This window comes from Myotis daubentonii, chromosome 2 (genome assembly GCF_963259705.1).
Source record: "Myotis daubentonii chromosome 2, mMyoDau2.1, whole genome shotgun sequence".
Classification (NCBI taxonomy): domain Eukaryota; kingdom Metazoa; phylum Chordata; class Mammalia; order Chiroptera; family Vespertilionidae; genus Myotis; species Myotis daubentonii.
The window spans coordinates 17,708,447-17,733,584 of record NC_081841.1 but is presented as its reverse complement, the minus strand read 5'-3'; the positions used below and the strand labels follow the sequence as shown (position 1 = coordinate 17,733,584).

At 40.0% G+C, this 25,138-nt stretch overlaps 2 protein-coding genes and 1 non-coding gene across 10 annotated transcripts in view; all 3 read left to right on the top strand.

Moving 5' to 3' along the window:
• Positions 1-2,878, top strand: part of TMPO (thymopoietin) — a 37,340-nt gene extending 34,462 nt beyond the window's left edge. For 3 of the 5 annotated variants that reach the window (XM_059681909.1, XM_059681910.1, XM_059681908.1), the window contains one exon: positions 681-2,878. In XM_059681909.1, coding sequence (XP_059537892.1) covers positions 681-966 — 286 coding nt within the window. In that variant the 3' untranslated portion in view covers positions 967-2,878. The remainder of the gene's footprint in view (positions 1-680) is intronic. The other 2 variants (XM_059681913.1, XM_059681912.1) reach the window with 1 other exon arrangement.
• A 12,069-nt stretch (positions 2,879-14,947) lies between these two features.
• SLC25A3 (solute carrier family 25 member 3) lies at positions 14,948-21,668 on the top strand. 4 transcript variants are annotated; one of them, XM_059681916.1, is made up of 8 exons: positions 14,948-15,079; positions 15,329-15,489; positions 16,690-16,814; positions 18,691-18,870; positions 19,691-19,872; positions 20,531-20,703; positions 21,136-21,246; positions 21,329-21,668. In XM_059681916.1, exons 2-8 carry the CDS (start codon positions 15,333-15,335, stop codon positions 21,487-21,489), a joined length of 1,089 nt encoding a protein of 362 aa, XP_059537899.1. In that variant the 5' UTR covers positions 14,948-15,079; positions 15,329-15,332; the 3' UTR covers positions 21,490-21,668. The 4 variants fall into 4 exon arrangements, with proteins under 4 accessions (XP_059537899.1, XP_059537902.1, XP_059537901.1 ...); XM_059681919.1 differs by lacking the exon at positions 16,690-16,814 and adding an exon at positions 16,990-17,111 and having other exon boundaries at positions 14,952-15,079; XM_059681918.1 differs by having other exon boundaries at positions 14,977-15,079; positions 15,333-15,489.
• On the top strand, positions 20,213-20,460 carry LOC132229046 (small nucleolar RNA SNORA53). Its single transcript, XR_009451616.1, has one exon. It is a non-coding gene; the product is annotated as a small nucleolar RNA SNORA53 (small nucleolar RNA).
• Positions 21,669-25,138: the final 3,470 nt, after the last annotated feature.

Sequence of the window (25,138 nt, the reverse complement as noted above, 5' to 3'; positions counted from 1 at the left end):
CACTTATTTATTCCCACCTTTTTTTAGATATAATGGACACATAAAATTATATATATTTTGGGTATACAACATGATTATTTAATACACATAAATGGGAATTTTAATTTTTCATTCTTCACAAAAAGTTAACTATACTTGTGTTCTCAGAATTAAACTGTTCTTTGGGAAGATTTCTAAGATATCAGTTCATATTCTGGAAAATTGAGCCAGTTTCAAAATTAACTTTGTTAAACTGAAGGATTATAAAGAAATAATTTACCTATTTGTAAAGAAGGAAATCATTGTTTTCACTGAGAGATTCTGTTTTCCGATTGAAAAGACTATATTTAGATATCTGTTGAATTGTTTCCTGACTGAAGGAATCACAACCAAACTACCTTATTTCTTTCCTCTTATCTCCTAAATATATTAGCTCTGAAAAGACTTTAAGAAGGCAAGTTTAGTGAATATTTATCCATGTTCTGAATATTACTTTTTAATAAAAGATAATGCATCTTTTAAATGGAAAATGTATAGAAGTTTTAAATAGCTTGACCTCACTGTTTATATGTGACATTTACCTACTGTTAACTCAAGGAATGCATTTGGAATAAAGAGTGGTAATGATATTTTGTATTACTTATGTAACTCATGACTTTATCTAAAATTTATTTTTTTCTTTGTCCTTTTATTCCCAACAGTGCTAGTTGTCGCAGACCAATCAAAGGGGCTGCAGGGCGGCCATTAGAATTCAGTGATTTCAGGATGGAGGAATCTTTTTCATCGAAATATATTCCTAAGTATATTCCTTTGGCAGATGTCAAGCCAGAAAAGACAAAAAAGGGACACTCCATTCCCATGTGGATAAAAATTTTGCTGTTTGTTGTTGTGGCCATTTTTTTGTTTTTGGTCTATCAAGCTATGGAAACCAACCAAGTAAATCCATTCTCTGGTTCTTATCTTGGCAACTCTAAACGTCTCAACTGAATGATATCTCTTTGGCACACTCAACTTGGTCTCCTATTTTTAATAACTGTATAAAAAAATTTGTGTACACTTCTTGACGCAAGAGCTAAATATAATGTGATTCACCTCAAATGTAGTATTCCATTGAAAAGTAAGCGATATATAAATGGACTTCATTTAAATGTTTTGGACTTTGGACTAGTAGGAGATCACTTCGTGCCATACAAATAATCTTTTTTAGCTCTGGAACTTTTTTGTAGACTTTATTTTTTTAATGTGGGCATCTTATTTCATTTTTGAGAAAAATGTATATTGTTTCTGTGTTTCAAGAAGGGCAAAATGTATAATGTGAAGCTACACATTTAAATACTTTGAATTCTTACAGAAAAGATTTAAGAATTATTCTCTGCTGAATAAAAACTTTAGAGATATGTGAAACATGAAATTTGGTAAGAGAAAAAGTAACTTGGAGTTGTACTTTTTGTAACAGCAACAAAATTTAATGGTGTTTATGGGGAAAAGTACGGCAATAATTCCTTCAGTAACTTTTTATTACTAGTAATGCTATTAGTGTAGCCCTGTTGTACTCACTTTTTAAAAAATTTCTAGTATCATGAATGTCCTACTTCAGTAAGACCCATTTAAATACAGTTGAATTTTAGCAGTAATCTTTTAGTGCTAAAGATTCCTATATGTATATGTTTTAGAAAACTGTTAACTGGCTATCCATGTTTTTAAAAGCTGTTTAGCTAGCTAGAAGGCTATAATTGGGAACCTGTATTTTTTATTTACAGCTAAAAATATTGTCAATCCAGTTTGCTACCAAATATTTTTTAGATAAATAGGTGTGTGTCTATTTAGAAATTAGAAACTTTACACACTTGTCTTTGTTTCCATTTGAATTCCTTATTGCATTGTCTTCTGTTACTAAAAACAAATTTTGCCAAGTTTTTTTTGCCCTGTTTCCCAACATAATTTGATTTTAAAATGCAGAAAGTATTAGCTTTTAAATTACATAAACTTTTCTTGGATACACAGTAGTTACATAAATTTGTGAACTCTGAATATGAGGTGGGCATTATGATTTTTGTGTACTCTTGAAGTGGTTAACTTTATCTTATGGTTGATGTATTTTTTTTTAGCTAAAACTTACCTCATGTATAACTTGGTTAATTAATTGAAATTCAACAGAATCAAGTAAAACAAAAATTTTAAACTTACTCATTTGAGTTACTAATTTTACAGTCTTTGCCATAAGCACACTAAAAATGTAAGTTATTTTTAAATGCCATCTGAAATAAAAAGATACTTTTGCAAAAGGGAAAATGCTGAAGGTGTATATTTAGACCAGCAAACAATTTTTATTTGAATTAGCCCTTTTCTGATATTTAGCTTTTAGATATTTTGTAGACATTTTTCACTTGGGAGTTTATCAGAAATGTTTATAGGCCTGAGGGAGTAAGAAACATATAGGTCAGAAATGCTTGCCTCTTTGAGTAAAAGTGTTTCTTTGAGATGAGCCACATAGGGGGCACATTTTACTCAACTTTCCTGCATAAGGTAATAGCAGTCTACTTTCACTTTCTTTGTTTTTAAACTTTGTTTCCCATTTTGTTTTCGATCTTTTGTTTATAATTAGAAATTGTGAGAAGCTGCATTTACTGTTTAAAAATGTGGGATGATAAATCAGACTTAATATGTATGTAAGATCAATTTTCTAATAGGAAAGGTGTGGTCCAAAATAGCAAAAGTAGGACCGGATAAAAGTCTCCCCCGCCCCCTCCCCCATGTGTATTTGGTCTTCTGTGTGTGTCTGTTTTACTCGACTAGAATTAATGTGTCCTTGATGTAAACGCAAAGCATTTCTTCCCAATTAAACTGTAGATGTAGACTTTACAATATAATTCAACAATAAAAAAATAGTTAACCTCTAGTTTTGTCATTGCAATAAATGCTTTTTAGATTGCACAAATTACAAAATGTCCTGATAACATTTCTTATGTGATATTTATGGATTGTTGCATTTTAGTTCTCATTTTCAGTCAGCTCCTTTATGTTTTGTTCTAATCATTGTAGTAATCGGGTCCTTGTTTATTCATAGGTAAGTAGTATGTAGCCATTATGTGTACTTGGAGAATGACAGGGAAGCTTACAAGAGGCACCTCTCTCTCTCTCTACAATGTAGAAACTACTTCTTTTCAGTCATCTTCCTCCACCCTTTCCCAGCTTTACTGTCTTAGTACTTTTCTGAGGCATCATGACAGTTAGTCTTTTTTTTTTTTTTTTAAATATATTTTTATTGACTTCAGAGAGGAAGAGAGAGATAGAAACATCAATGATGAGAGAATCATTGATTGGCTGCCTCCTGCACGCCCCACTCTGGGGATCGAGCCCGCAACCTGGGCATGTGCCCTTGGCTGGAATCGAACCCGGGACCCATCAGTCTGTAGGCTGACGCTCTACTCACTGAGCAAAACCGACCAGGGTAGTGGTTGGCAAACTCATTAGTCAACAGAGCCAAATATCAACAGTACAACGATTGAAATTTCTTTTGAGAGCCAAATTTTTTAAACTTAAACTATATAGGTAGATACATTGTTATTGACTTAATTAGGGTATTCCTAAGGCTTAGGAAGAGCCACCTTTAAGGGGCCAAAGAGCCGCATGTGGCTCGCGAGCCGCAGTTTGCCGACCACTGGGCTAGGGCATGACAGTCTTGCTCTGAGACTAAGCAAAGATGTTGTTATGGTATAGTTATCATGGAGCTGTGTTCACAAGGATCGAAGTGCCTTTATCTCTTCTTCATTCATGTGTTCCCCAAAGGTGATTTTATTTAAATTGGCATTTCTCATAGTAATATATATACTATAATTAGAAAGAAAATAGGCTTAAAATTAGAAGTAAACTTTAAAAATTCCTAGAGGTTTGGAACTTAGAAGGACCACCAAAGTCATACAGAGAACAAGGCTTAAATAGAACTGGCGTAGGAAATGAATGAACATGCATGGTCTTAGATACCCTTATTTCCCAGCTGTGCCAACTTGGGCAAGTTTCTTAACCTCTATGAGCATCATTCTCTCCTCATTTGTAATAAGAAAATACCTACTTCAGCCCTAGCTGGTTAGTGGATAAAGCGTCGGCCTGTGGACTGGAGGGTCGTGGGTTCAATTCCAGTCAGGGGCACATGCTTGATTTGCAGACTCGATCCCCATTTGGGGGTGGGCACGGGGCAGCCGATCAATGATTCTCATCATTGATGTTTCTATCTCTCCCTCTCCCTCTCTGAAAACAACAAAAATAACTGGCTAAAGCAAAGCATCTATTTAACCCCAGGGAAGGCTCCCTAGGAACCGCAAAGAGAACCAGGAGTAAAGCTGTGGGTGGGGGCAGCATGGGGCCAGCTAGGGCTAGTGGGGGCATAAGGAGGGGCCGTCCCACACCACCTGCTCCCCTTCCAGGCCTGTAGCCATGGGCAAACGGCATCCAAGTTGCCCCCACTTCCAATGGTTGCAATTCCTGGTCCCCAAGTAAGAAGTGAACAAGAACTCAAGGAGCTAAGATTACCAGGGCCATTACAGCCCTGGGATGGGAGTACCCCTGCCTCACTAGAAGCACCACCAGGCAGGTGAACAGGAGACGAGGTGTAAAGCACCACAGGTCAACTGGCCACCAGAAGCCAAAGGTTTGGTTAGTGCGGGACCAAGGACAGGAGGCAAATCCTAGTGTGAAACTGGTCTGCAGTGAGGACCCTTTACCTCCATGAGGCAGCTCACAAAGCGCCAATTGCATTTCTGAACCAAAGATTGAGATACAGGTTTTGACAAAAATAAATTTTTATTTGTGAATGTATTTGGAATGGCCTAAAGAGGTTTAAGAAATCATAATGTATTTTTATGTGAATGAATCAGTTCTATTACAAAAATAAAATTTTAAGAAATCAGGAAAAAGCTCTTCACTCGGGAACTCGTTCAACACGTGTGCTGTCGGTTCCTCTGGCACTTGCTGGACCTGGGTCTTGGGGGTGGGGCCTTCCTAGGTTACCTTTCAGGGGCTAGGAGACAGGTGAACAACACTTCCTTTCAGAAGACACAGAGCCATGAAGAAAACAGGCTTAGGTTATGTGATTAGGGAGTGATAGGAACTATATTTGTTTTCTATTGCTATTACTTCAAGCCGAGGGGCCTACACCACAAAGTGTGATCACAGGCGGAGGGGGTCAGAAACCTGAGGCGGGCCCCAGCTGGTTGCTCAGTGGTTAGAGCGTTGGCCCATGTACAGAAGGGGTGTGTGCAGGAGGCAACAAATTGATGTGTCTCTCTCATGTCCATGTTTCTCTCCCCTTCCTTCCCACTCTAAAAATGGAAAAAATATCGAGTGAGGATTAAATAAGGGACAATATATTGAAAATAATGGAACAGCAATTTTATATCTGTCAGAGAAGGTAGTCATAAATTTGGAAAAAGGCACCTGGCTGGCATGGCTCAGTGTTGACCAATGAACCAGGAGGTCATGGTTCGATTCCTTGTCAGGGCACATGCCCGAGTTGTGGTGTTGATCCCCAGTGTGGGATGTGCAGGAGGCAGCTGATCAATGATTCTCTTATTGATGTTTCTCCCTCACCCTTCCTCTCTGAAATCAATAAAAATACACTTTTTAAAAAATAAATGAAGAATGAACTAAAAAAGGAGAGGAAAGCACTTTCTTACAGTACAATAGTAATGCAGAACTGGTGGAGTTAGAAAATCACCATTTGGCAATTATCACAATAGATTAGGGCAATAATCATTGACAGATATGAAATTAGTGGGTGAAAGTTTGTTGTAGTCTCAAAGCATCGCCCCACATATTACTTATTAATTAGAGATGAGAAAGAGTAAGTTACCATGAGGAAATCTGACAAACCCTACCTTGATTAAGTGATCCAAGTCCACCTCACCAGTAATAGAACAAGTCAACATCACATGCCTTGATATGATACTCCAAAAAGAACAAAGAATCACTTCTGCGATATTCCTGCCCTAAATGATTAAATCTAATCATGAGAAAACATCAGACAAATTCAAATTATTTAACATTCTCCAACATATCTGTCTTCAAAAATGTGAAGGCCATGAATGACAAAGAAAGATAGAACTGTTCCAGACTAAAGAAGCTTAAAGAGACATGAATATTAAATGCAATGTGCTTCTGTCTGGATACTGGACTAGAAGAAAAATAATTCTGTGTTTTATTTATTTTATTTTTCTTTTTAAAGTAATTCTGTTTTCTGATTTTTTTGTTATAAATGACATTGGGAAATTTTGGATAGGATCTATGAATTGGATGGTAGTATTATATCAATGTTCATATCCAGATTTTGTTGGTTGTGCTCTGTCTTTTAGGAAATACACACTTAAGTGTGTAGAAGTAACTAGGCATCCTGTAGATTCGGGAAAAATATGTGTACACAAGGGCATATCTGTATGTAATCTATCCATAATATAAGTATATTGTATATGCGCATGTCTATATGTGTGTCTGAAAACTGATGGGAGACAATGATGAAGCACTTGTGGCACAGAGTGTTAACAATCGGGGAATCTGACTGCAGGGTCTATAGACATTCTTTGCACTATTCTTGCATCTTTTCTATAAATGTAAAATTACTTCAGATTTTTACAAAGTAAATAAGCAATACCAGAAACATAAAAAATAAAATACTGAAAAATTTCCCACAAAGATAAAAGCTAATTTCCATTGGGAGTAAAGGAGATTCCTGGGAAGAGAATGAAGGGAGGCCAAAGACAGAACTTTGGAAATATCCACAGTACCCTAAACTAGGTGTCCAATATAAATTAAATAATTTAAAAACATAACCTAGCTATTATATTACTTTTTAAGATTATTCTACTAAGATAGACACTCATTTTTCCTACACATATTGACACAATCATACTACATTAGATGTTTTAACAGTTGAAACATGCCTATGATTTTTTCAGTTACCCTTGAATCCATTATGTTAAGGCAATATCTCAAATGTTTCAATCTTAAAAAATGTGATGTTACCTTGTTCTTATTTTTTTTCAATAATATTTCTTAAGAGTGAATGGTATTCCAAAAACTTAAGTTGTCTAGATCAACAATTTTCAAACGGCGTGCTGTGGCACACTGGTGTGCCGCAAGAATTTTTAAAACATGCAATACCTGACTATTTAGTCGGGTACTGACCTCTTTTCCCTTAAATTGTCAAATAAAATAATGACAACAGCCAACAACAATAGCCATCTGATGTGAATGAGTTAAAAAATCTATTTTTTGATGTCCCACAGAATTTTAGTAATTAGTTTATGTGTGTCTCGAGATGAAAAAGGTTGAAAACCTATGGTCTGGATTCCTATTACATAGAGCAGTTTTAATATACATATGTTGACAAATAGGCACTTAGGAATGATGCTTAGATACTTTCTGAAAGATTGGATCTAATTGGGAGATTTCTTAGAAAAACAATGACAACAAGTAGCCAATAGGACTAGGTCATGGCAAAAGAAGGTATAAGAAGTTCTTAATGTTTAAGACTGAAGCTTTTCCACATAACTCAGATTAATTCATGTAATGAAAGTTATGAAAACAGGAATACATAAAAACAAGTCAGGTTAGGTACAATTTGTTTGAAAGACAGTAGTAATATTGGAACACATTATACTATTCACGTGCAAGAACACAGTATAAGGAATCCCAGTGTCTACCAATGTATGAAGAACATATAGCAACTTAGTTCTAAGAGTGAGTACATTTCCATTTACACAGACTTCAGGTGTTTATCATGTTTTTTAAAAAATAGAAAATTAGTTCCTAAGCTTCAACCCATACCACTTTACAATGAAATGAATAATAGTAATAATCTTTTTCATTTAATTCAGACATCAAATCTGATCATTCAAACACCCAGGAACAAGTTATGCTGACCCATAAACTGCCCTAGATAAATCAATTAGGTTGTTGACAAAATTCTAATTTTTATTTTCTCCTACTCTATCATTTAAATGACTGATTTAAATATTTTTCAGAGTTGACGTTCTTAAAATCGAGGAAAAATACTGTTTCTTTTCCACAATGATTCAAGTCATCAGAAATTATAGAAAATTTAAGTGATTGCTAGTGTTATGTAGGTTAATTGTAATTGTGTAACAGCAATGTGTAGTTTCTCTCAGAAGAACCAAGTCTGTCAATGTCACTAACATTTGAAGTGATTGCTCTCTAAAGCAGTGGTTCTCAACCTCCCTAATGCCGCAACCCTTTAATACAGTTCCTCATGTTGTGGTGACCCCCAACCATAAAATTATTTTCGTTGCTACTTCATAACTGTAATTTTGCTACTGTTACGAATCGTAATGTAAATATCTGATATGCAGGATGTGTTTTCATTGTTACAAATTGAACATAATTAAAGCATAGTAATTAATCACAAAAACAATATGTAATTATTTATGTGTTTTCTGATGGTCTTAGGCAACCCCTGTGAAAGAGTCGTTTGACCCCCAAAGGGGTCGCAACCCACAGGTTGAGAACCGCTGCTCTAAAGGATATGTTTGATTCCCTAAAGATGGTCCTTCGCAATGGGCTACCTTCCAAGTTTAGAGATATCATAGCAGAACACAAATATTTTCCTGAGGTTCCATTATGTTTGCAAATTTTAATTTCATTTAGGGCTGACTGCAATTGCCCTAAATTGTGCTCATTTGTGAGAAGGCCCCTTAATACCTACGGCAAAAATGTCACACAAGTGGTATGAGTTTGAACTACGACAAAACTACAGTACATTTCAGTTCATGATGACCCAGGACATAAACAGAAACTTAGGTGTTAGGTATCTTCTGTCCTGTGTCTCTAAGGATGGACAGAACTATTTCTACTCCTTTTAATAAAACTTAACCCCTTGCCGAAACCGGTTTGGCTCAGTGGATAGAGCGTCGGCCTGCGGACTGAAAGGTCCCAGGTTCGATTCCGGTCAAGGGCATGTACCTGGGTTGCGGGCACATCCCCAGTAGGGGATGTGCAGGAGGCAGCTGGTCAATGTTTCTCTCTCGTCGATGTTTCTGACTCTCTATCTCTCTCCCTTCCTCTCTGTGGAAAATCAATAAAATATATTTAAAAAAAACAACAACAAAAACTTAACCCCTTTATTTCATTTTCATCACTTTTTCATTTCATTTCTCCCTATAATGTCCTGTATGGGCCCCTCCTTGGCTTACTTCTTTTCTATAACATTTCTAGAGCCAAAGCAGCCCTGCCTAGTCTCTCCCTTGTTGCTTCTTCTATCCTAAGCCCTTCCTTGTTTCACTGTCCTCAGCTTTAATAAATGTACTCTCAAAATACATAAACAACAATAACAAAAACAACAACAACAAAGTTCCTGTATGTTACACTCCTGGTGTACACCACAGCCTAGCACCTTGCTCTTGCACTTGATCAAACCACATCAGCAAGGATCCTTTCTAGTAACTAAGCACTTTGTATCAATGGCAAACCAGGTAATTCAGGATATTGTCTCAGTTTACAGATAGGAAACTCGTGGCAGGCTCATTCCACTGGCTCATGTTTATCTTTGAATTCCCTACAGCATTAGTTCCTAAACCTGGCTGTCTATAAGAATCACCTCGGGACCTTTAAAAATGGCAGATTCCAGGACTCCTCGTCGGACTTAGTAAGTATAATCTTTTGAGACCTGAGAACATCTGTGTTTTAAAAACTCTCCAGTGCTTTTATGAGGAACCAGATTTGGGAGCCTCTAATTTGTGATGAACAGGCCTCATTTAAAAGCTGTCAGGGTGATGGATTGTAGCCATTGAGTGACCAAAGCTGCCACACGTATGTGTACCTTCAATGTGGACTATTTTAGGGTCTGTCACATCTAGGTAGCCTCTCCTCTCTGGGCCAAACCAGATTTTATTATTTTAATTGAAGAAAGAAGGAAATTTCTAGATGTGAAGAAAGACTGGGTAAAATAATTCACCTGCCATTTATCCTCCTAGATAATAAAATCCTAATATGCAAATTGACCAGTCGCTATGACATGCACTGACCACCAGGGGGCAGCTCCTGTGTTGAGCGTCTCCCCCTTGGTGGTCAGTGTGCTCCCCCAGAAGCCGGGCTCATTGCTGGTGAGCGCAGCAGCGGTGGCGGAGCCTCTCCTGCCTCTAAGGCAGCACTAAGTCGGCAGATGGACATCCCCCGAGGGGTTCTGGAGTGCGAGAGGGCGCAGGCAGGCCTGAGGCCCCTCCCTGCAGCCCCAGTGCACGAATGTTGTGCACCGGGCCTCTAGTTTCCTATAAAATACAATGTACCTTAATATTCATGTGTAACTTTCAGAGTTTCAATACCCTGCACAAAGATGGGTGACTTTTGAGAGTCTGAATGTGAGCCTCAGAGCTGGGTCTGCTTATTGGGATGCACTTTGGTAGAGGGGTTGCCCCTAATCTTACAGCCAAGGTACTCTAGGCTCAACCTAGGATACCCTTCCAAAGAAAATGGGGATGGTTTGACCTTGTAAAACTTTCCAGAATAAAATTATGGCCCCAAGGTGAAGTCCATTTTATTTATTTTAGATACAAAGAGACAAATTTCTCCTTACTCTATTAATAGAGACATGCAAAAAAAAAAAAAAAAAGTTGCCGAAACCGGTTTGGCTTGGTGGATAGAGCATCGGCCTGCGGACTGAAAGGTCCCAGGTTCGATTCCAGTCAAGGGCATGTACCTGGGTTGTGGGCACATCCCCAGTGGGAGATGTGCAGGAGGCAGCTGATCGATGTTTCTCTCTCATCGATGTTTCTAACTCTCTATCTCTCTCCTTTCCTCTCTGCAAAAAATCAATAAAATATATTAAAAAAAAAAAAAAGTAAACAAGCTCTGGCTGGTTTGGCTTAGTGGATAGAGTTTGGGTCTATGGACTGAAGAGTCCCAGGTTCAATTCCGGTCAAGGGCACAGGCCTGGGTTGTGGCTTGATCCCCATCAATGATTCTCTCTCATCACTGATGCTTCTATCTCTCTCTCCCTTCCTCTCTGAAATCAATAAAGATATATTTATTTTAAAAAGTAAACAAGATTTCTAATAAAAAGAAAAGACAACAACTAAGTGACATTATTCTTTTTTATTCAGGGCAGGTATGAAAATGGACTTCAGTCTCCTTTCCATAATTTATTATATCCCTCCATTACTTAGCTGTGGTAGGAATTATTTAAGGATATTCTTGTGATTCCCCATGAAAGGGATGATCCTAAATGCAAACTTGACCTCTAGCTCTAAGTTTACAAACGCTTGTTGGAAAGTTCCACTCGGATGTTCTATCTTTCTAGCATCTCAAATTCTGTTTATCTCCACAATACAGTTCTGGGTGAGGATTGGCCACAGGGGAAATTTGTGTAAGATTTCAAAGGCGGAAGTGAAGTAACAGGTATTACATTCTAAAGGCTAGTATAGGCCCTAACCGGTTTGGCTCAATGGATAGAGCATCAGTCGGATGACTGAAGGGTCCCAGATTCCATTCTGGTCAAGGGCATGTACCTTGGTTGTGGGCTTGATCCCCAGTAGGGGGCATGCAGAAGGCAGCTAACTGATGTTTCTCATCGATTTTCTAACTCTCTATCCTGCTCCCTTCCTCTCTGCAAAATCAATAAAATATATTAAAAGAAATCCTGTTAGGACTTCACTGAAAATAAAGTAAAATAAAAATAGATTAGTATAGGACATGAGGTGCTATGGCAGCTCATGCACATCGTTGCTAACCTGCTGGCTCACCTTGGAGTGGGGCAGCGGCCAGGTGTGGAACTCTTTCAGTAACTGCTGGAGCTTCTTCTTCAGTGTCTCTGAGTCTTGGGCCAGATGCCTGTGCAGCACCATGCCTCCTGCATCATCAATGTAGGTGATAAAGACAGATGGCACAGTCTAGTTTATGCTCAGGGGGTCCAGTTTGTCTTAGTGGGTTCCATTTCGTCCCTGCTTGCACCCACTTCAGGTCCAGCTTTCCTGCCTTGACTGTAAGCCCTATCAATTACAGCAATGTTAGGTCTAACCCCAGGCACAGAGGCAACTTTGCCAGCTCCCACAATTTCATAAGGTCTAATCCCTAAAATAAATCTCTTATTGCATATGACTCAGACTGGTTTTGCTCTTCTCTGGTCAAACTCTAGAACAGAAATAATTCCAGGAGAGCCAAATGTTAATAATGGGTTCTCTGAATTTGATTGGATTTAAAGGCACTGGTTGTCCATGGCATGCATCAGCCAAAACAGTTTCATTTTTTTTAAAATATATTTTATTGATTTTTTACAGAGAGGAAGGGAGAGAGATAGAGAGTTAGAAACATCAATGAGAGAGAAACATCGAACAGCTGCCTCCTGCACATCTCCTACTGGGGATGTGCCCACAACCCAGGTACACGCCCTTGACCGGAATCGAACCTGGGACCTTTTAGTCCGCAGGCCGATGCTCTTTCCACTGAGCCAAACCGGTTTCGGCCAAAACAGTTTCTTAATATCACACTGGTGGACACCTGTAATTGATAGCTAAAGAATCGAGGTTTTTGGTGACTAAGTAGATACTTCCATAGAATATTTAAGTGAAAATAAGACATAGAGTGGAGTTGGTTGGTTTCTCCTAATTATGCTTAAATGGGGGAAAGAGAATGATAAGCTTAGGGCTTTAAAGTCTCAGTTCAAGATGAGATAAAGGACCAGAAAGTTTATATGACTGCCTTCCAGTATCTGCAAGGCTGTAATCTCTAAAAACCAAACCCCAAATCTAATCCTGAATGCAACTGAATTCCCAATCTTGCAGGTCTCATGTTACAGGTAGAGAATTTATTTTATTTCATTTTTTGAGGAGCAGTGAGCCTCTGAACACCGGAATGGGAACAGATGAGCAGATTCAGATGATTCTGGTATCACAAACCCCTAAATTCTGCTGAGTCTCCTCCCTTGCTGAGGAGCCTAGACTCTCCTTACCTGTAAAATCTGTAATGGCCTCCCCTGATTTGGTTGCCTTGCAGGGTCTGATCCTCCTCAAGATCAATTAATTGTCAACACCTCCCATTGCTTCTAGTACCCATGGCAGGAGATCCAAGAAGGTAAGAAGACTCTCTCCTTGAACAAACTTTAGTTAGGCTCTTCTGAGCCCTTTTCCCACTAGGCCTGCTATTGGGCATGTCCTTCAAGATCCCAGGTGAAACAAGAATTCTGTCAAGTCAGTTTAGTTGATAGTTGATAAAATTCTTCCCCCCAAGTGGTATCTGATTACCTTGGCTTGCCTTCAGCAAGAATCCTATTAGACCAATTTAGCAAGAATTATCCTACTCTCTCTCTTAGTAACTTCTCATCCACTCACCCCCCTCCCCAACCTGGGTCCTTAGCTAAAAACGCTCACTTTTAGAAATCATCTTACTGAGTTCTCATGAACTCTGCAAGATAGGCATTATTCCCATCCAGCTCCAGCTACATAATCTGCAGGGCCCATTCCAAAAATGCAGGATCTCGTTTGCTAAAAAGAAAACCACAGGCCCAAAATGGCATCACTCATGCTAAAAGCCCAATGTATCAGACCTAGATTTAATGCCTGACTTAACTGCAGTTTCAACCTCTCCAAGAAATATAATCTTAATCAACCCATCTGGACTTTCTGGTTAATCAACAGTAAGGTATTTCTGTACCATGGGCCCTTTCTATCTCCTCCCTGCCACCCCCAACCCCAGCCCCACCCCCATAGAAAGAAGAGGCAATCAGCTGATTAAAACCCTTGCCTTTTCCTTTATCCCAAAAGAAGATATCTGGGTCTAAAAAGAATTCTTTTCTTTTGTTGATAGTTCCCTTGCTCATCCTTCTTCCATTTTGTATTGCCCTTCAGGGCACTCTTCTAGTTGCTAGATGGGATGTTGCCCGAATCATGAATCACTTAATAAAGCCAATTAGATCTTCAAATTTACTTGGTTGCATCCTGTGTTTGTTTTTTTTTTTTAACATGTTCATAAATTATTAAGAGTTTCAAATGGTGACAACATGGCATTAAACCAAGCACAGGGTCCTGTGTAAACTGCGTAAGGTAGACTAGGATGATTATCAGTCAGGTGTCAGGCAGTCTGGATGATGGCTGTCAGGTCCTGGGCCCTGAGTCCTTTTCAGGGGGTCATCAGAGACCTGGTTATGTCCAGATACATGGACTGGAAAGTTCAAAAGTTTAAGTTCCCAGGCTCATTGGAACAAGAATTGAATGGGTTTCTCATGCCTCTCAACCTTCATAATGTTACTTTTAGCGGCTTGGTTAAAGGGACTCGGTTTTATATATTCCCTATTTTCACTCTTTCCTCAGAGGTTTGACCTCTACTAAACTCCCCCTTCATTAAAGTAGGCCCTTCTCTGTTAAGCTGAATCTAATGAAGGTTTTCTAAATTTATTCAACGCACAAACATCTGCTGCCAGCCACTTTCACTCTAGCTCATCTGTGGACCCCCAGGGCTTACACGGCGTGTCTTGAATGTTTTAATGTTACATAAAATACAGTGATGAAGCAGCAAGCTGTTTTGTCTACCTTTAGAATTCTTGCTGCACATTTCCTTTTAAAATCCTCTCCTAAAGTCTTGCAGCCATGTCTACATGTCACGTCAATGGAAGTGACACTAAATACTGCAGGGACATTCTAACCGCAACACCCGAAACGATTCGCATCAAGCATTCCGTGTTTGTTTGTTTTTTAAGCGACTATTATACCGGGACTCACTTAAATGGAAAAGAACGGAAGCCCCGGCGTCAAGGAGAGACTCTTCAAGGTGAAGGGACACGGAGGAGGAGGTCACGAGCACAACTCCCACACCACTCAAAAAGCCGGCCCCGCTCGCGCGCCTGCGCAGCACGAATCCTCTTGCGCAGAAGCCGGACCGGAAGGGCTGGGGCCCGTGGGGCGGGGATAGGGTTGCTAGGAGAACGCGATGACGTTGCTGCCGCGGCGCTCTTCTCCGCCAATGGGTGTCGCCTGACTGTAGTGACTGGCTGCGTACGTCACGCTGACGTTACGCGAAGGACACTCATCTAAGGGCTCGGAGGACGTTCGGTCTCTGTGAGCCGCTGCGTTTCCGCGGAGCGCCGGTGTGTTCGCCATCTTAAGGAGTGAGTCTGGTCCGGCCTTCCGCGCGGCAGGTGCGGGGTGGCGGGCAGCGGCGAGCGGCGCCCCTGGGGGATGATGCTTTGGCGGTAGGCCCGGCCGACCTCCTCTTTTGGGGAGGCGGCCGTGACCTCCTCAAGGGCGCGGAGGAGGGAAAACCAAGGCCCCGATCGGGGACCCAGGCGGCCGGTGCCTTGGATCGGCCTGACTGCGCCTTTTGCCTTTCCTCTGACCTCCCGCCCCTCCTTTCCTAGGAAGATGTTCTCGTCTGTGGCGCACCTGGCGCGGGCGAACCCCTTCAACGCGCCCCACCTGCAGCTAGTGCACGATGGCCTCGCGGGTCCCTCCAGCAGCCCCGCCGGGCCCCCGGGCCCGCCCCGCCGCTCCCGCAGCCTGGCAGCCGCCGCGGTGGAAGGTGAGCTCAGGCCCTGCCCCGCTACGCTCGTTATGCCCACTCGGTCCGCGGGGCCTCGCTGGCCTGCGCGGGGCCTGGAGGGCAGGGAAGGACAGGACGGCGCCCGGGTGCTCGCGGGGGGATGTCAGCCCGCTCCTCGCAGGCCGGGTGTCGGAGCCTTGGCCCTCCCTCCAGTCAAGGGCGTGGGAGGCCGAGACCCGGCTCGCTCCGTGACCTCCGCGTCCTCGAGGGAGCAGAGGGGAGAGGCCTTGACTAGCCCCTTATCGCCGCCGTAAGTCCGCTGGGTCAGCACTGGGTAAAGTCTCCTTCCTAACCCCTGGCCACCTGCAGGGCCGACGGTATTACCTGTTCTTTGATCTGGCCTTAATTTTCTCCTGAAAAGCACTCCCTCCCCCGTTAGGTGTTGGCCCAGGATAGTGTGAGATAACGGGGTCTCTCTCAATGCGGCTGGTGGAGGCGGCGAGGTGCAGCCTCAGATCAGATATCTGGGCCGTAGAAAGGACGTCATCGGTATAGGATCCCTTTGGCCTTATTTCTGGGGATTCTTGGTGGTTAGACGCCATTTAAGTGAATTGTGCGAGAAACCTGAAAACGCACTTGTAACTCCAGCACGGTGACATCGTACCTGTAAAATCTCAGGTCTGTTTTTCTTAAATCGGGTATGTGTTTCTGTTGCTGAGCCTTTAGCGTGGGTAGAAAACCCTTTCCCTGGCATTCCGTCCTTCCATTTGAGAGGGGAAGCCGGCGTCCTTGGCGGAGTCCATGGGCTGGAGGGCAGGAATGTGTGTTTCCCCAGCTGCGCGCTGTGGGATCCGTGAGTGGGGGTGGGACTGGTCAGTGGCTGGGGTCAGCCTAGGATATGGCAAGCGGAGTGCTCCTTCTGAGTTTGATTTGTACTCGGAAGTGTGTTCTTACCAGCGATTAATGATTGGAAGTTTGATTTTAATCATTAATGTAGGAAACTTTTTTTCTCACAGGTGGAATCTTCATCATCTTTTGGTGATTGTTTTAATTGTGACCGAGAATTTCTTGTTACTCGAGCTAGGTGGAAACTCACCTTTCAACCTAATTGTAAACAGGTGGCCAGAGCTGTTCAGTTGCGATAGTACAATTATCCCACAGGGAAACAGTTCTCTTCATTCCCATGGCCTTCCTCATCTGAAGAAATACTTACTTGATTTTTTTTTTTCCCCCAATCAGAGGAGTATAGCTGTGACTATGGATCTGGCAGATTCTTTATCCTTTGTGGAATTGGAGGAATTATTAGCTGTGGCACAACACATACAGCATTGGTTCCTCTAGATCTGGTTAAATGCAGAATGCAGGTTTGTTTTGCATGTGGGACTGAATAAAGCATATTGTTGGCGCATGGCTAAGTTGTAAGATGTAGTCATCTACTAACAAGCTGTGTGGAAACCTAACTGTCCAGGAGGTAAGTTGAGAACCAGTAATAACATGAGTTTTATACTAAAATGCATGGTGTGTCTTGTCTTATTACAGAGTACAGTTGTGAATATGGCTCCATGAAGTTTTATGCACTGTGTGGCTTTGGTGGGGTCTTAAGTTGTGGTATCACACACACCGCCGTCGTTCCTCTGGATTTAGTGAAATGCCGTATGCAGGTTTGTATTGGGATAACAATGTTAAAAGCTTTCATGTGGGACTTAATTCCAAATAATCTTAAAGGACTTCACAAATGAGAAGAATTTGAATACAGAAGAACTGCTAGAAACTTTAGTAGGAAACCAAACCTGAATTTCTTTGTTTTAATTAGTGTTTTAAATCCAAGAAATACCTCTTTTAAAATAAGAATGTGGGTAGATTGTTGAATCTCAGACTCTGGCCCTAAATGCTTTTTTGCTGTTGGGCTCATTTCTGGCTAGAGTGCCTCTTCAAGACCTACTGGCTCTTTATGTTCCAAGTAGTCATTTTATAAGCAGTTATGTGTCAGAGTGGGTAATCATTCTTTGTGTATTATGTGAAGTAACTTTATATCTCTTAATTGATAAGATTAAGGCAGACAGTGCTATGTAGATTTAAAAATGTATCTTAATATTAAAATTCTGTGGGTATAACTTTTTATATATTCACTTACATAAAAGGTTTTTAAATAATTAGAATATCTTGATTAGGATTATTGAAGCAAAAATAATCAAACCCTAAAAATTTATTTGTTCCAAACAGGATTAGAAGTCTACTTACCTAAAAGAGAAAGGAAGTGAAATATTAGCAGGGAGAGGAAGGTGATGTATACCGGCCCTTGTAGTACTGGCAGAAATAGTGAGATAAGATTTTTTCCCATTTAGTTAATAGAAAGGATATGAAATTTACCTTTAATATTTTTTATGCATGTGTCTTGAAGTGAGTTGAGGTCAGAAGACACTCATTATGTTGATGTACCTTTTTAACTTGTATTTAGTTTGATTGTATTAAGTTCACAAAACTTTATTGACTTTATAGTGTAATCTACTTAATGGGCTAGCCTATATCAGAGATATACAGGCATACAGGCAAGACCCTTCAGGAGCAAAAAGATTATGAGTTGCTGAAAAGCTCGGGTGGCGGTTAGCATTTTTAGCAATAAAGTATTTTTTATTTAAGGTATTTACATTGTCTTTTTAGACAATGCTATTGCACACTTAATAGACAACAGTATTGTGTAAACATAACTCTTAGGCACTGGGAAACCGAGAAATGTGTGTGACTTGCTTTATTGTGATATTATCTTTATTGTAGTGGTCTGAAACCGAACCTGCAATATCTCTAAGGCATGCCTGTAGAGTTATCTGTTATTTAGACAGTAGTTTTGAAACTAAATCTTTAAAATGTTAGAGTTGGATGGTGAGAATTCTCTTAGAGTCAGTTTTGTTATGTATTTTTGTATTGTAGACATTTTACCCTCTGAACTAACCCTCCAAGACTTAAGTCTAACTGAAAGAAAGATAAACCTCAGTGTACACCAAGCACGTCAAACTCGCGGCTTGTGGGTCGCAAATTTGACATGCTTGATGTACACATTTACAAAGATAATTATAGATAATAAGCTGTTACCATGTGGTGATCTTGTGTTGTTCTACCTTTTGTGTAGTTGCTGAAGTTTATTTTAGAACCAAATGGGAAGAAAAACTAATAAGAAAATTAAGTATTTATGAGAAATGTTAGCTCTTCGGTACATTTTTTTTCTTTTTGTTTTAAATATAGGTGGACCCCCAGAAGTATAAAGGCATATTTAATGGATTCTCAGTTACACTTAAAGAGGATGGTGTTCGTGGTTTGGCTAAAGGATGGGCTCCAACTTTCATTGGCTACTCTATGCAGGGGCTCTGCAAATTTGGCTTTTATGAAGTCTTCAAAGTCTTGTATAGCAACATGCTTGGAGAGGTATGTAAGTTAACTTTGCAATTGAAAGTCCTGAGCTTTTAACTTAAAGTTTAAAACCAAAAAGGATCTTAGATTTTTGTCTGACCCACCTCATTTTAGAACTGAGGAAATGGTCTCAGAAATGGTAAGCAACATGTTTTGAATCATAAGTCTGTTCTAGCAACGACAAGATGAAAAAAATATATATATATCATTATATTTCAGTGCTCTTTTTATTATATACCGCTGCTTTTCAAAAAGTTGGATTTTGAGTTTATGTCAAGAGTTTATTAAGGGAATTTACACATTAAGCATGTCTTGGGTGGCAGCAAGACGAGGCATGGATGTCCTACCACATGGTAGGCACCAGGAGTTATTTAGGACTGGGAGAGATGGTTGGGACACTTGCATGTGACCTGCCCCAGACAAAGGGAAAATGCCTTACATGCTTGCTTGTGGCAGAGCAACGGAACCCACACATCTGGGGTGTAAGGGACAGGTCCATCAGGCAGTCTTTGGGTGAATTTTCAGGAAGCAATCTCTGTTCTGGATCTAGAATGAGGTTCCAGCAGTGGTCACTCATGGCACAGTCTCCTCCACAGATTCTTTCGTGTAGCTCAGGGATCAACCATTCTTGGTACCTCGCTGTTAAAGCTAGTCACATTGCACTGTGGTTGAAGTTTTGAGAGGTAAACATATTCAGTCTCATATCATGTGTATTATCCATGAACTGTATGATAGAGAAATACTTAAAATGTCTGAAATTTAACTGTTTCCTAGAACTGTCCCTTAAAGTAAAATTGAAAATAGCCAATTCACTTCCCTCGTGTTTTTCACTTAGGAAAACACCTATCTCTGGCGCACATCACTGTATTTGGCCGCCTCTGCCAGTGCTGAATTCTTTGCTGACATTGCCCTGGCTCCTATGGAAGCTGCTAAGGTTCGAATTCAAACCCAACCAGGTTATGCCAACACTCTAAGGGATGCAGCTCCCAAAATGTATAAGGAAGAAGGCTTAAATGCGTAAGTAAACATTTGCCTGAATTTATAGTATAAGGTACGCATTTGAGGGAACTGCATTTGTTAGCATTAAGCCTACCAGACTTTAAAAATTTTTTGTTTAATGTCCATCCCCTCAACCCCTTTACATAGAACATAAACTCCAAGAGCAAGAATAAGTTGATAACATGGTTTGAGCCCTGAATTAAGAATTTTCTCTAAAGTAGGGAGGGAGGGACCATTTGTCAGTCTACAAGTGACTTGATATTTGACATAAACATTAACTGTTAACTTTTGGGGAGACTTTATTTAGAATTCCTGTCATCTGTGTTCACAGTTAAGAATTTGCATATGGTCAGGCCACAACATGCTTCCTTAGATCCACCTTTGTGGATGCCAATCTTGAACTGAGTTCTACTTGTAAACTTGACTGTTTCTTGTAGTTCCAGTCAAGAAACATCCAGCAACTTTTTGGTTGTACAGTCAAAGGTGCTTGAGTCATTGGCATGTGAGATAAATATACCTGCATGTTAGTCTTAGGTTCTGATACAAATGGCATGCCATTGTGCTGCCATTTTTGTATTATCAGGACTTGACTGGTGTGCGGACACTTCTGTTAATGATGAAAATTGTGCTAGATAAATATATGCAACTGACTAAAATAAGTCCTGTGATTTCCTAGATTCTACAAGGGGGTTGCTCCTCTGTGGATGAGACAGATACCATACACCATGATGAAGTTCGCCTGCTTTGAACGTACTGTTGAAGCATTGTACAAGTTTGTGGTTCCTAAGCCCCGAAGTGAATGTACCAAGGGAGAGCAGCTGGTTGTAACATTTGTGGCCGGTTACATAGGTACGAATTACTTAGATCACGCTTGTCTGAAATGGAAGACAGTTACTTTCATTACTGACCTCTTGTGAAAAAATACTCCAAAGAAGTTATCTTCCCATAGCATTTCATATGACCTTCAGGAGTCATGGTTTGCATGGTTAAGCTTGGGAATACATTGATATGACTGCTCTCCTATTTGTTTTTTGTTTGTTTTGTTTAGAACAGATTTAAAAATATAAAAGAAAGTCTTGATTAAAAGCTGACTATAAAAACTTTTGAAAGATTGGGTAGATCACTTTATAACCTTTCTTGTCAGTCTTACTCTAATTCTGATTTGTTCTTAAGAACTACAAAATTTTATTACTTAGTCATGTCAATATTGTTGGCTTTGGTGTGGTTGTTTTTTTTTCTTAACTGACCCCATATTGAATCATATTTCTTGACTTTTTTCAGCTGGAGTCTTCTGTGCAATTGTTTCTCACCCTGCTGATTCTGTGGTGTCTGTGTTGAATAAAGAGAAGGGTAGCACTGCTACTCAGGTCCTCCAGAGACTTGGATTTAAAGGTAGGATTGTTCTTCCTCTAAAGAAAGAATAACACTTGCCTTGTATATTCCATTTTTCACTCATATTTCATTTTTTGACCAGGTGTGTGGAAGGGACTCTTTGCCCGTATCATCATGATCGGCACTCTGACTGCACTACAGTGGTTCATCTATGACTCCGTGAAGGTCTACTTCAGGCTCCCTCGCCCTCCTCCACCTGAGATGCCAGAGTCTCTGAAGAAGAAGCTTGGATTAACTGAGTAGACAGATCGATGCACATACGGACTGAATCCGCTTTTGGTCAGTGTTGACGGAAGTGCTAAAGGAACTTTTATATATTTGACAGTGTAGGAAATCGTCTATTCCTGATATAATTACTGTAGTACTCTTGCTTAAGGCACGAGTTTCAAATTTGCTGTTGAAATAAATCCAACTGGTCATGATTTGTGTGTGACTTGATAATTATTTTTAAAACTAGTTTTTTAAAGATTTAATCCTAAAATGGAAAGAATTAGTATAAAACTTACAGAGAAAAATGCAAACTAACCACTGTTGGTTCAGTCCTCTGATCCCTTCTCATAAATTGTCATGTCTCAGGTTTTGTCACTCAAGAGAGTTCCTATATTTTTAGGAAACATCCTAAATTTTCAAAAATTTGATTTAATTCAATTTAAATATGGATAAATAATTATATTTTGAGAAGTTGATTTTGGCATATAATCGAATTTTTGCATTGTGTACTGTGCTCTTTAAAAATCTCCTATGACTAGCTAGCTGATTTCGCTCTGGATAGAGCATAGGCCTGCGAACTGAAGGGTCCCGGGTTCGATTCTGGTCAAGGGCACATGCCTGGGTGTGGGCCTTGATCCCAGTAGGGGCATACAGGAGGCAGCCGATCAATGATTCTCATCACTGATGTTTCTATCCCTCTTCCTTCTCTCTGAAATCATAAAAATATTGGCTCTGGCTGGGTAGCTCAGTTCGTTAGAGCATTGTCCAGATACACCAAGGTTGCAGGTTCAATCCCCAGTCAAGGCACATACAAGACAGCCAATGAGTGCATAAATAAGTGGACCAACAAATCAATGTTTCTCTCTAAAAGTCAATTAAAAAAAAAAACCAGCCTGAGTTTTGCTAAATTATGCATATGTAGTAACAATTGGACTGAAAAAGAAGTAACAGCTTAAATCTCCATTTTGTGAAAACTTCATGAAGTGTTTTGAGCATATTTCAAAGTGAGTTTAACATTTCCATGATAACTTTTTGGGATAGAAGTGTCCATATGTTTGGTGCATGGCAGTCTTGCTGCTAAATTAGAGTTATACACTGTTTCTTTAGCATAAAGTTATATAACTTCATATAATTTTTATCATTTATGAGATAAATCACAAAATAATTGTTAAAAATTTCAGATACCACATGGCTAAGGAAAAAACTCCAAACTTCAAGGAATCTAGCTCAAAAGTGCTATCTATGCCTCTCCTGATAGATCAAATAATAATGTGGTAGCTTAATAAGTCAGCTCCTCCCAACAGTTCTTACCTCAGATATTACTGAATCATTTATCTCTTAAAAGGCAGCCCTGCCTTCACATTTTTAGCAATGGTCATAGGAGTCCATGAGGTGTACCTTCATCATTGATAGAGCTTATGAACCTTTGGGTTATTACAATGTGACTTGAGTTTCCTAGAAAGCAACAATTCCAAAGTTTTCATGAGTTTCTATGGACTAATGTGCCATGCCTGCAACAGTCACTTCATAAATGCTGGCTATGCTGAATGAAAACACAAGACATACTGTAATTCTTATCTAATACTGTGATTTGATGTACAAGTCTGCTGGCTTTCTTTGTGGAATGTGGTATATACGAGATTTGAAAATGGAGGATAATTCATGTGAAGGACAATATTATTTGAAGACCCATGAATCAACCCCAGGGGGTTGTATTTAGCAAGATTAAAACTATTAAAACATCATTAACATATGAAAATATAATGTGACTCACTTTTACTTATGGATAAACAATGATTTACTGATTATATTGACAATTGAAGCTTTCACTGATATTCGTGCAGGGAAATTTCACAGCTGAGGATGACTCCCTCATTCCCTCATAAGAGACCATATATATTATTGAAATAAATAATTTTACATCATCTACTGTTAGGGAACATAAAGTTTTTCATCCTGTATTTGCCATGGAAGCTATCTGACTTGAAGACAAAATCATGACCATGAGCTTAGTGACATTCAGATTTTAGGGTTCCTTCTCAGCATGGCTATCAAATTACAGATTTGTGAGTCATTATTTCAATGAGTAGAACTAGCACCAAATAAGATGAGTGCCTTGTTTATTTGGCACTGATAGAAACAAATATTCTTCATAAGTGAATTTTCAAATACATTTGTATTTTAAATGCTGAAAATTGTTTTTTTCATGTCTAAAATGCATTATTGTATCAAGATAATTCCATGGAGCATAATTTACACTTCATTTGGTATCATGAACAGTCAAGGGCCCCTGCTGGGTTGTGGACTCAATCCCCAGTAAGGGCCATGCAGGAGGCAGCCGATCAATGATTCTCTCTCACCATTGTTGATGTTTCTATCCCTCTCCCTCCTCTCTGAAATCAATAAAAATATATTTAAAAAAATAAATATGTTCATAGAAAAACTTGCAAGGACATATACAAAAAATGAATAGTAGTATTGACTGAGAAAAACCGGTAAGCCTTGAAGAACCTGGGAGATGCAGGCAAAACCACACCTTCACCCAAGGCGTTGCAGCCTCTGACCAGGTCAGCCTCCCTCAAGTTTCTCTTTGGCAATCCTTCTCAATATCCACATGAATTTCCTCAGGATTTTACTACAAATGCAGATTCTGACTCAGCAGCTCTGAGGTGGAGCCTGACATTCTATATTTCTAACAAGTGCCTGGGTGAGGTTGATGCTCTGGTCTCTTCGAAGGAGAGACAGCTCTGTCTCTATTGGTACTGGCCTTGTGGTTCCAGATCCCACGAGCACTGGTTATAGCACAATTCTTCCCTTGGGATACTCATGAAATTAACAGATTAAACGTCTCCCCCTCCCCAACATGAGATAACTTGGATTATTGTTTCTTGCAACCAGAGCCCTGATTAAACCCCCTCATAGCCAATTATAAGTTCTGTAAGATCAGGGAATACTTGTTAGCCAGCTATGTAGCCCCCATAGCACCTACACATGTGCTGGGCACACACTGAGCACTCAAACAATTTTCAAACAAATGAATTAAACAACTAAGGACAAAACTACCTCTTTTGCCCTAGCTTGTTTGGCTCAGTGGATAGAGCGTCGGCCTGCGGACTGAAGGATCTTGGGTTCGATACCCGTCAAGGCCGCATGCTCGGGTTGTGGGCTTGATCCCCAGTAGGGGGCATGCAGGAGGCAGCCGATCAATGATTCTCATCATTGATGTTTCTATCTCTCCCTTCCTCTCTGAAATCAATAAAAATATATTCTAAAAAAAACACTAAAAAACGATCTCTTCCTCTAAATCAGGGGTCCTCAAAACTACGGCCCGCGGGCCACATGCAAATACAAATATTGTATTTGTTCCCGTTTTGTTTTTTTACTTCAAAATAAGATATGTGCAGTGTGCATTTGTTCATAGTTGTTTTTTTAAACTAGTCTGGCCCTCCAATGGTCTGAGGGACAGTGAACTGGACCCCTGTTTAAAAAGTTTGAGGACCTCTGCTAAATAGATAATGAATGCAACAACCCTGATTCTGATGGCAGGATCCAGTTAGGACCCCAACCACACAGACTATGCTACCTGGCAGTCAGTCAGGGAAAGTGGGGATTCAAATTCTGCCCCATCTAGTTTCCCATTGCTAGATTGGCAGATCCTGCTTCTCCCCACTTGTCTGAGTGT

Bases quoted from the DNA above. Each gene is read 5' to 3' on its own strand.
- SLC25A3 (XM_059681916.1), top strand. From the start codon at position 15,333: ATGTTCTCGTCTGTGGCGCACCTGGCGCGGGCGAACCCCTTCAACGCG. The intron at 19,873-20,530 runs GTAAGTAAACAT...GTGATTTCCTAG, and splicing joins AAGGAAGAAGGCTTAAATGC to ATTCTACAAGGGGGTTGCTC. The intron at 21,247-21,328 runs GTAGGATTGTTC...TTTTTTGACCAG, and splicing joins CCAGAGACTTGGATTTAAAG to GTGTGTGGAAGGGACTCTTT.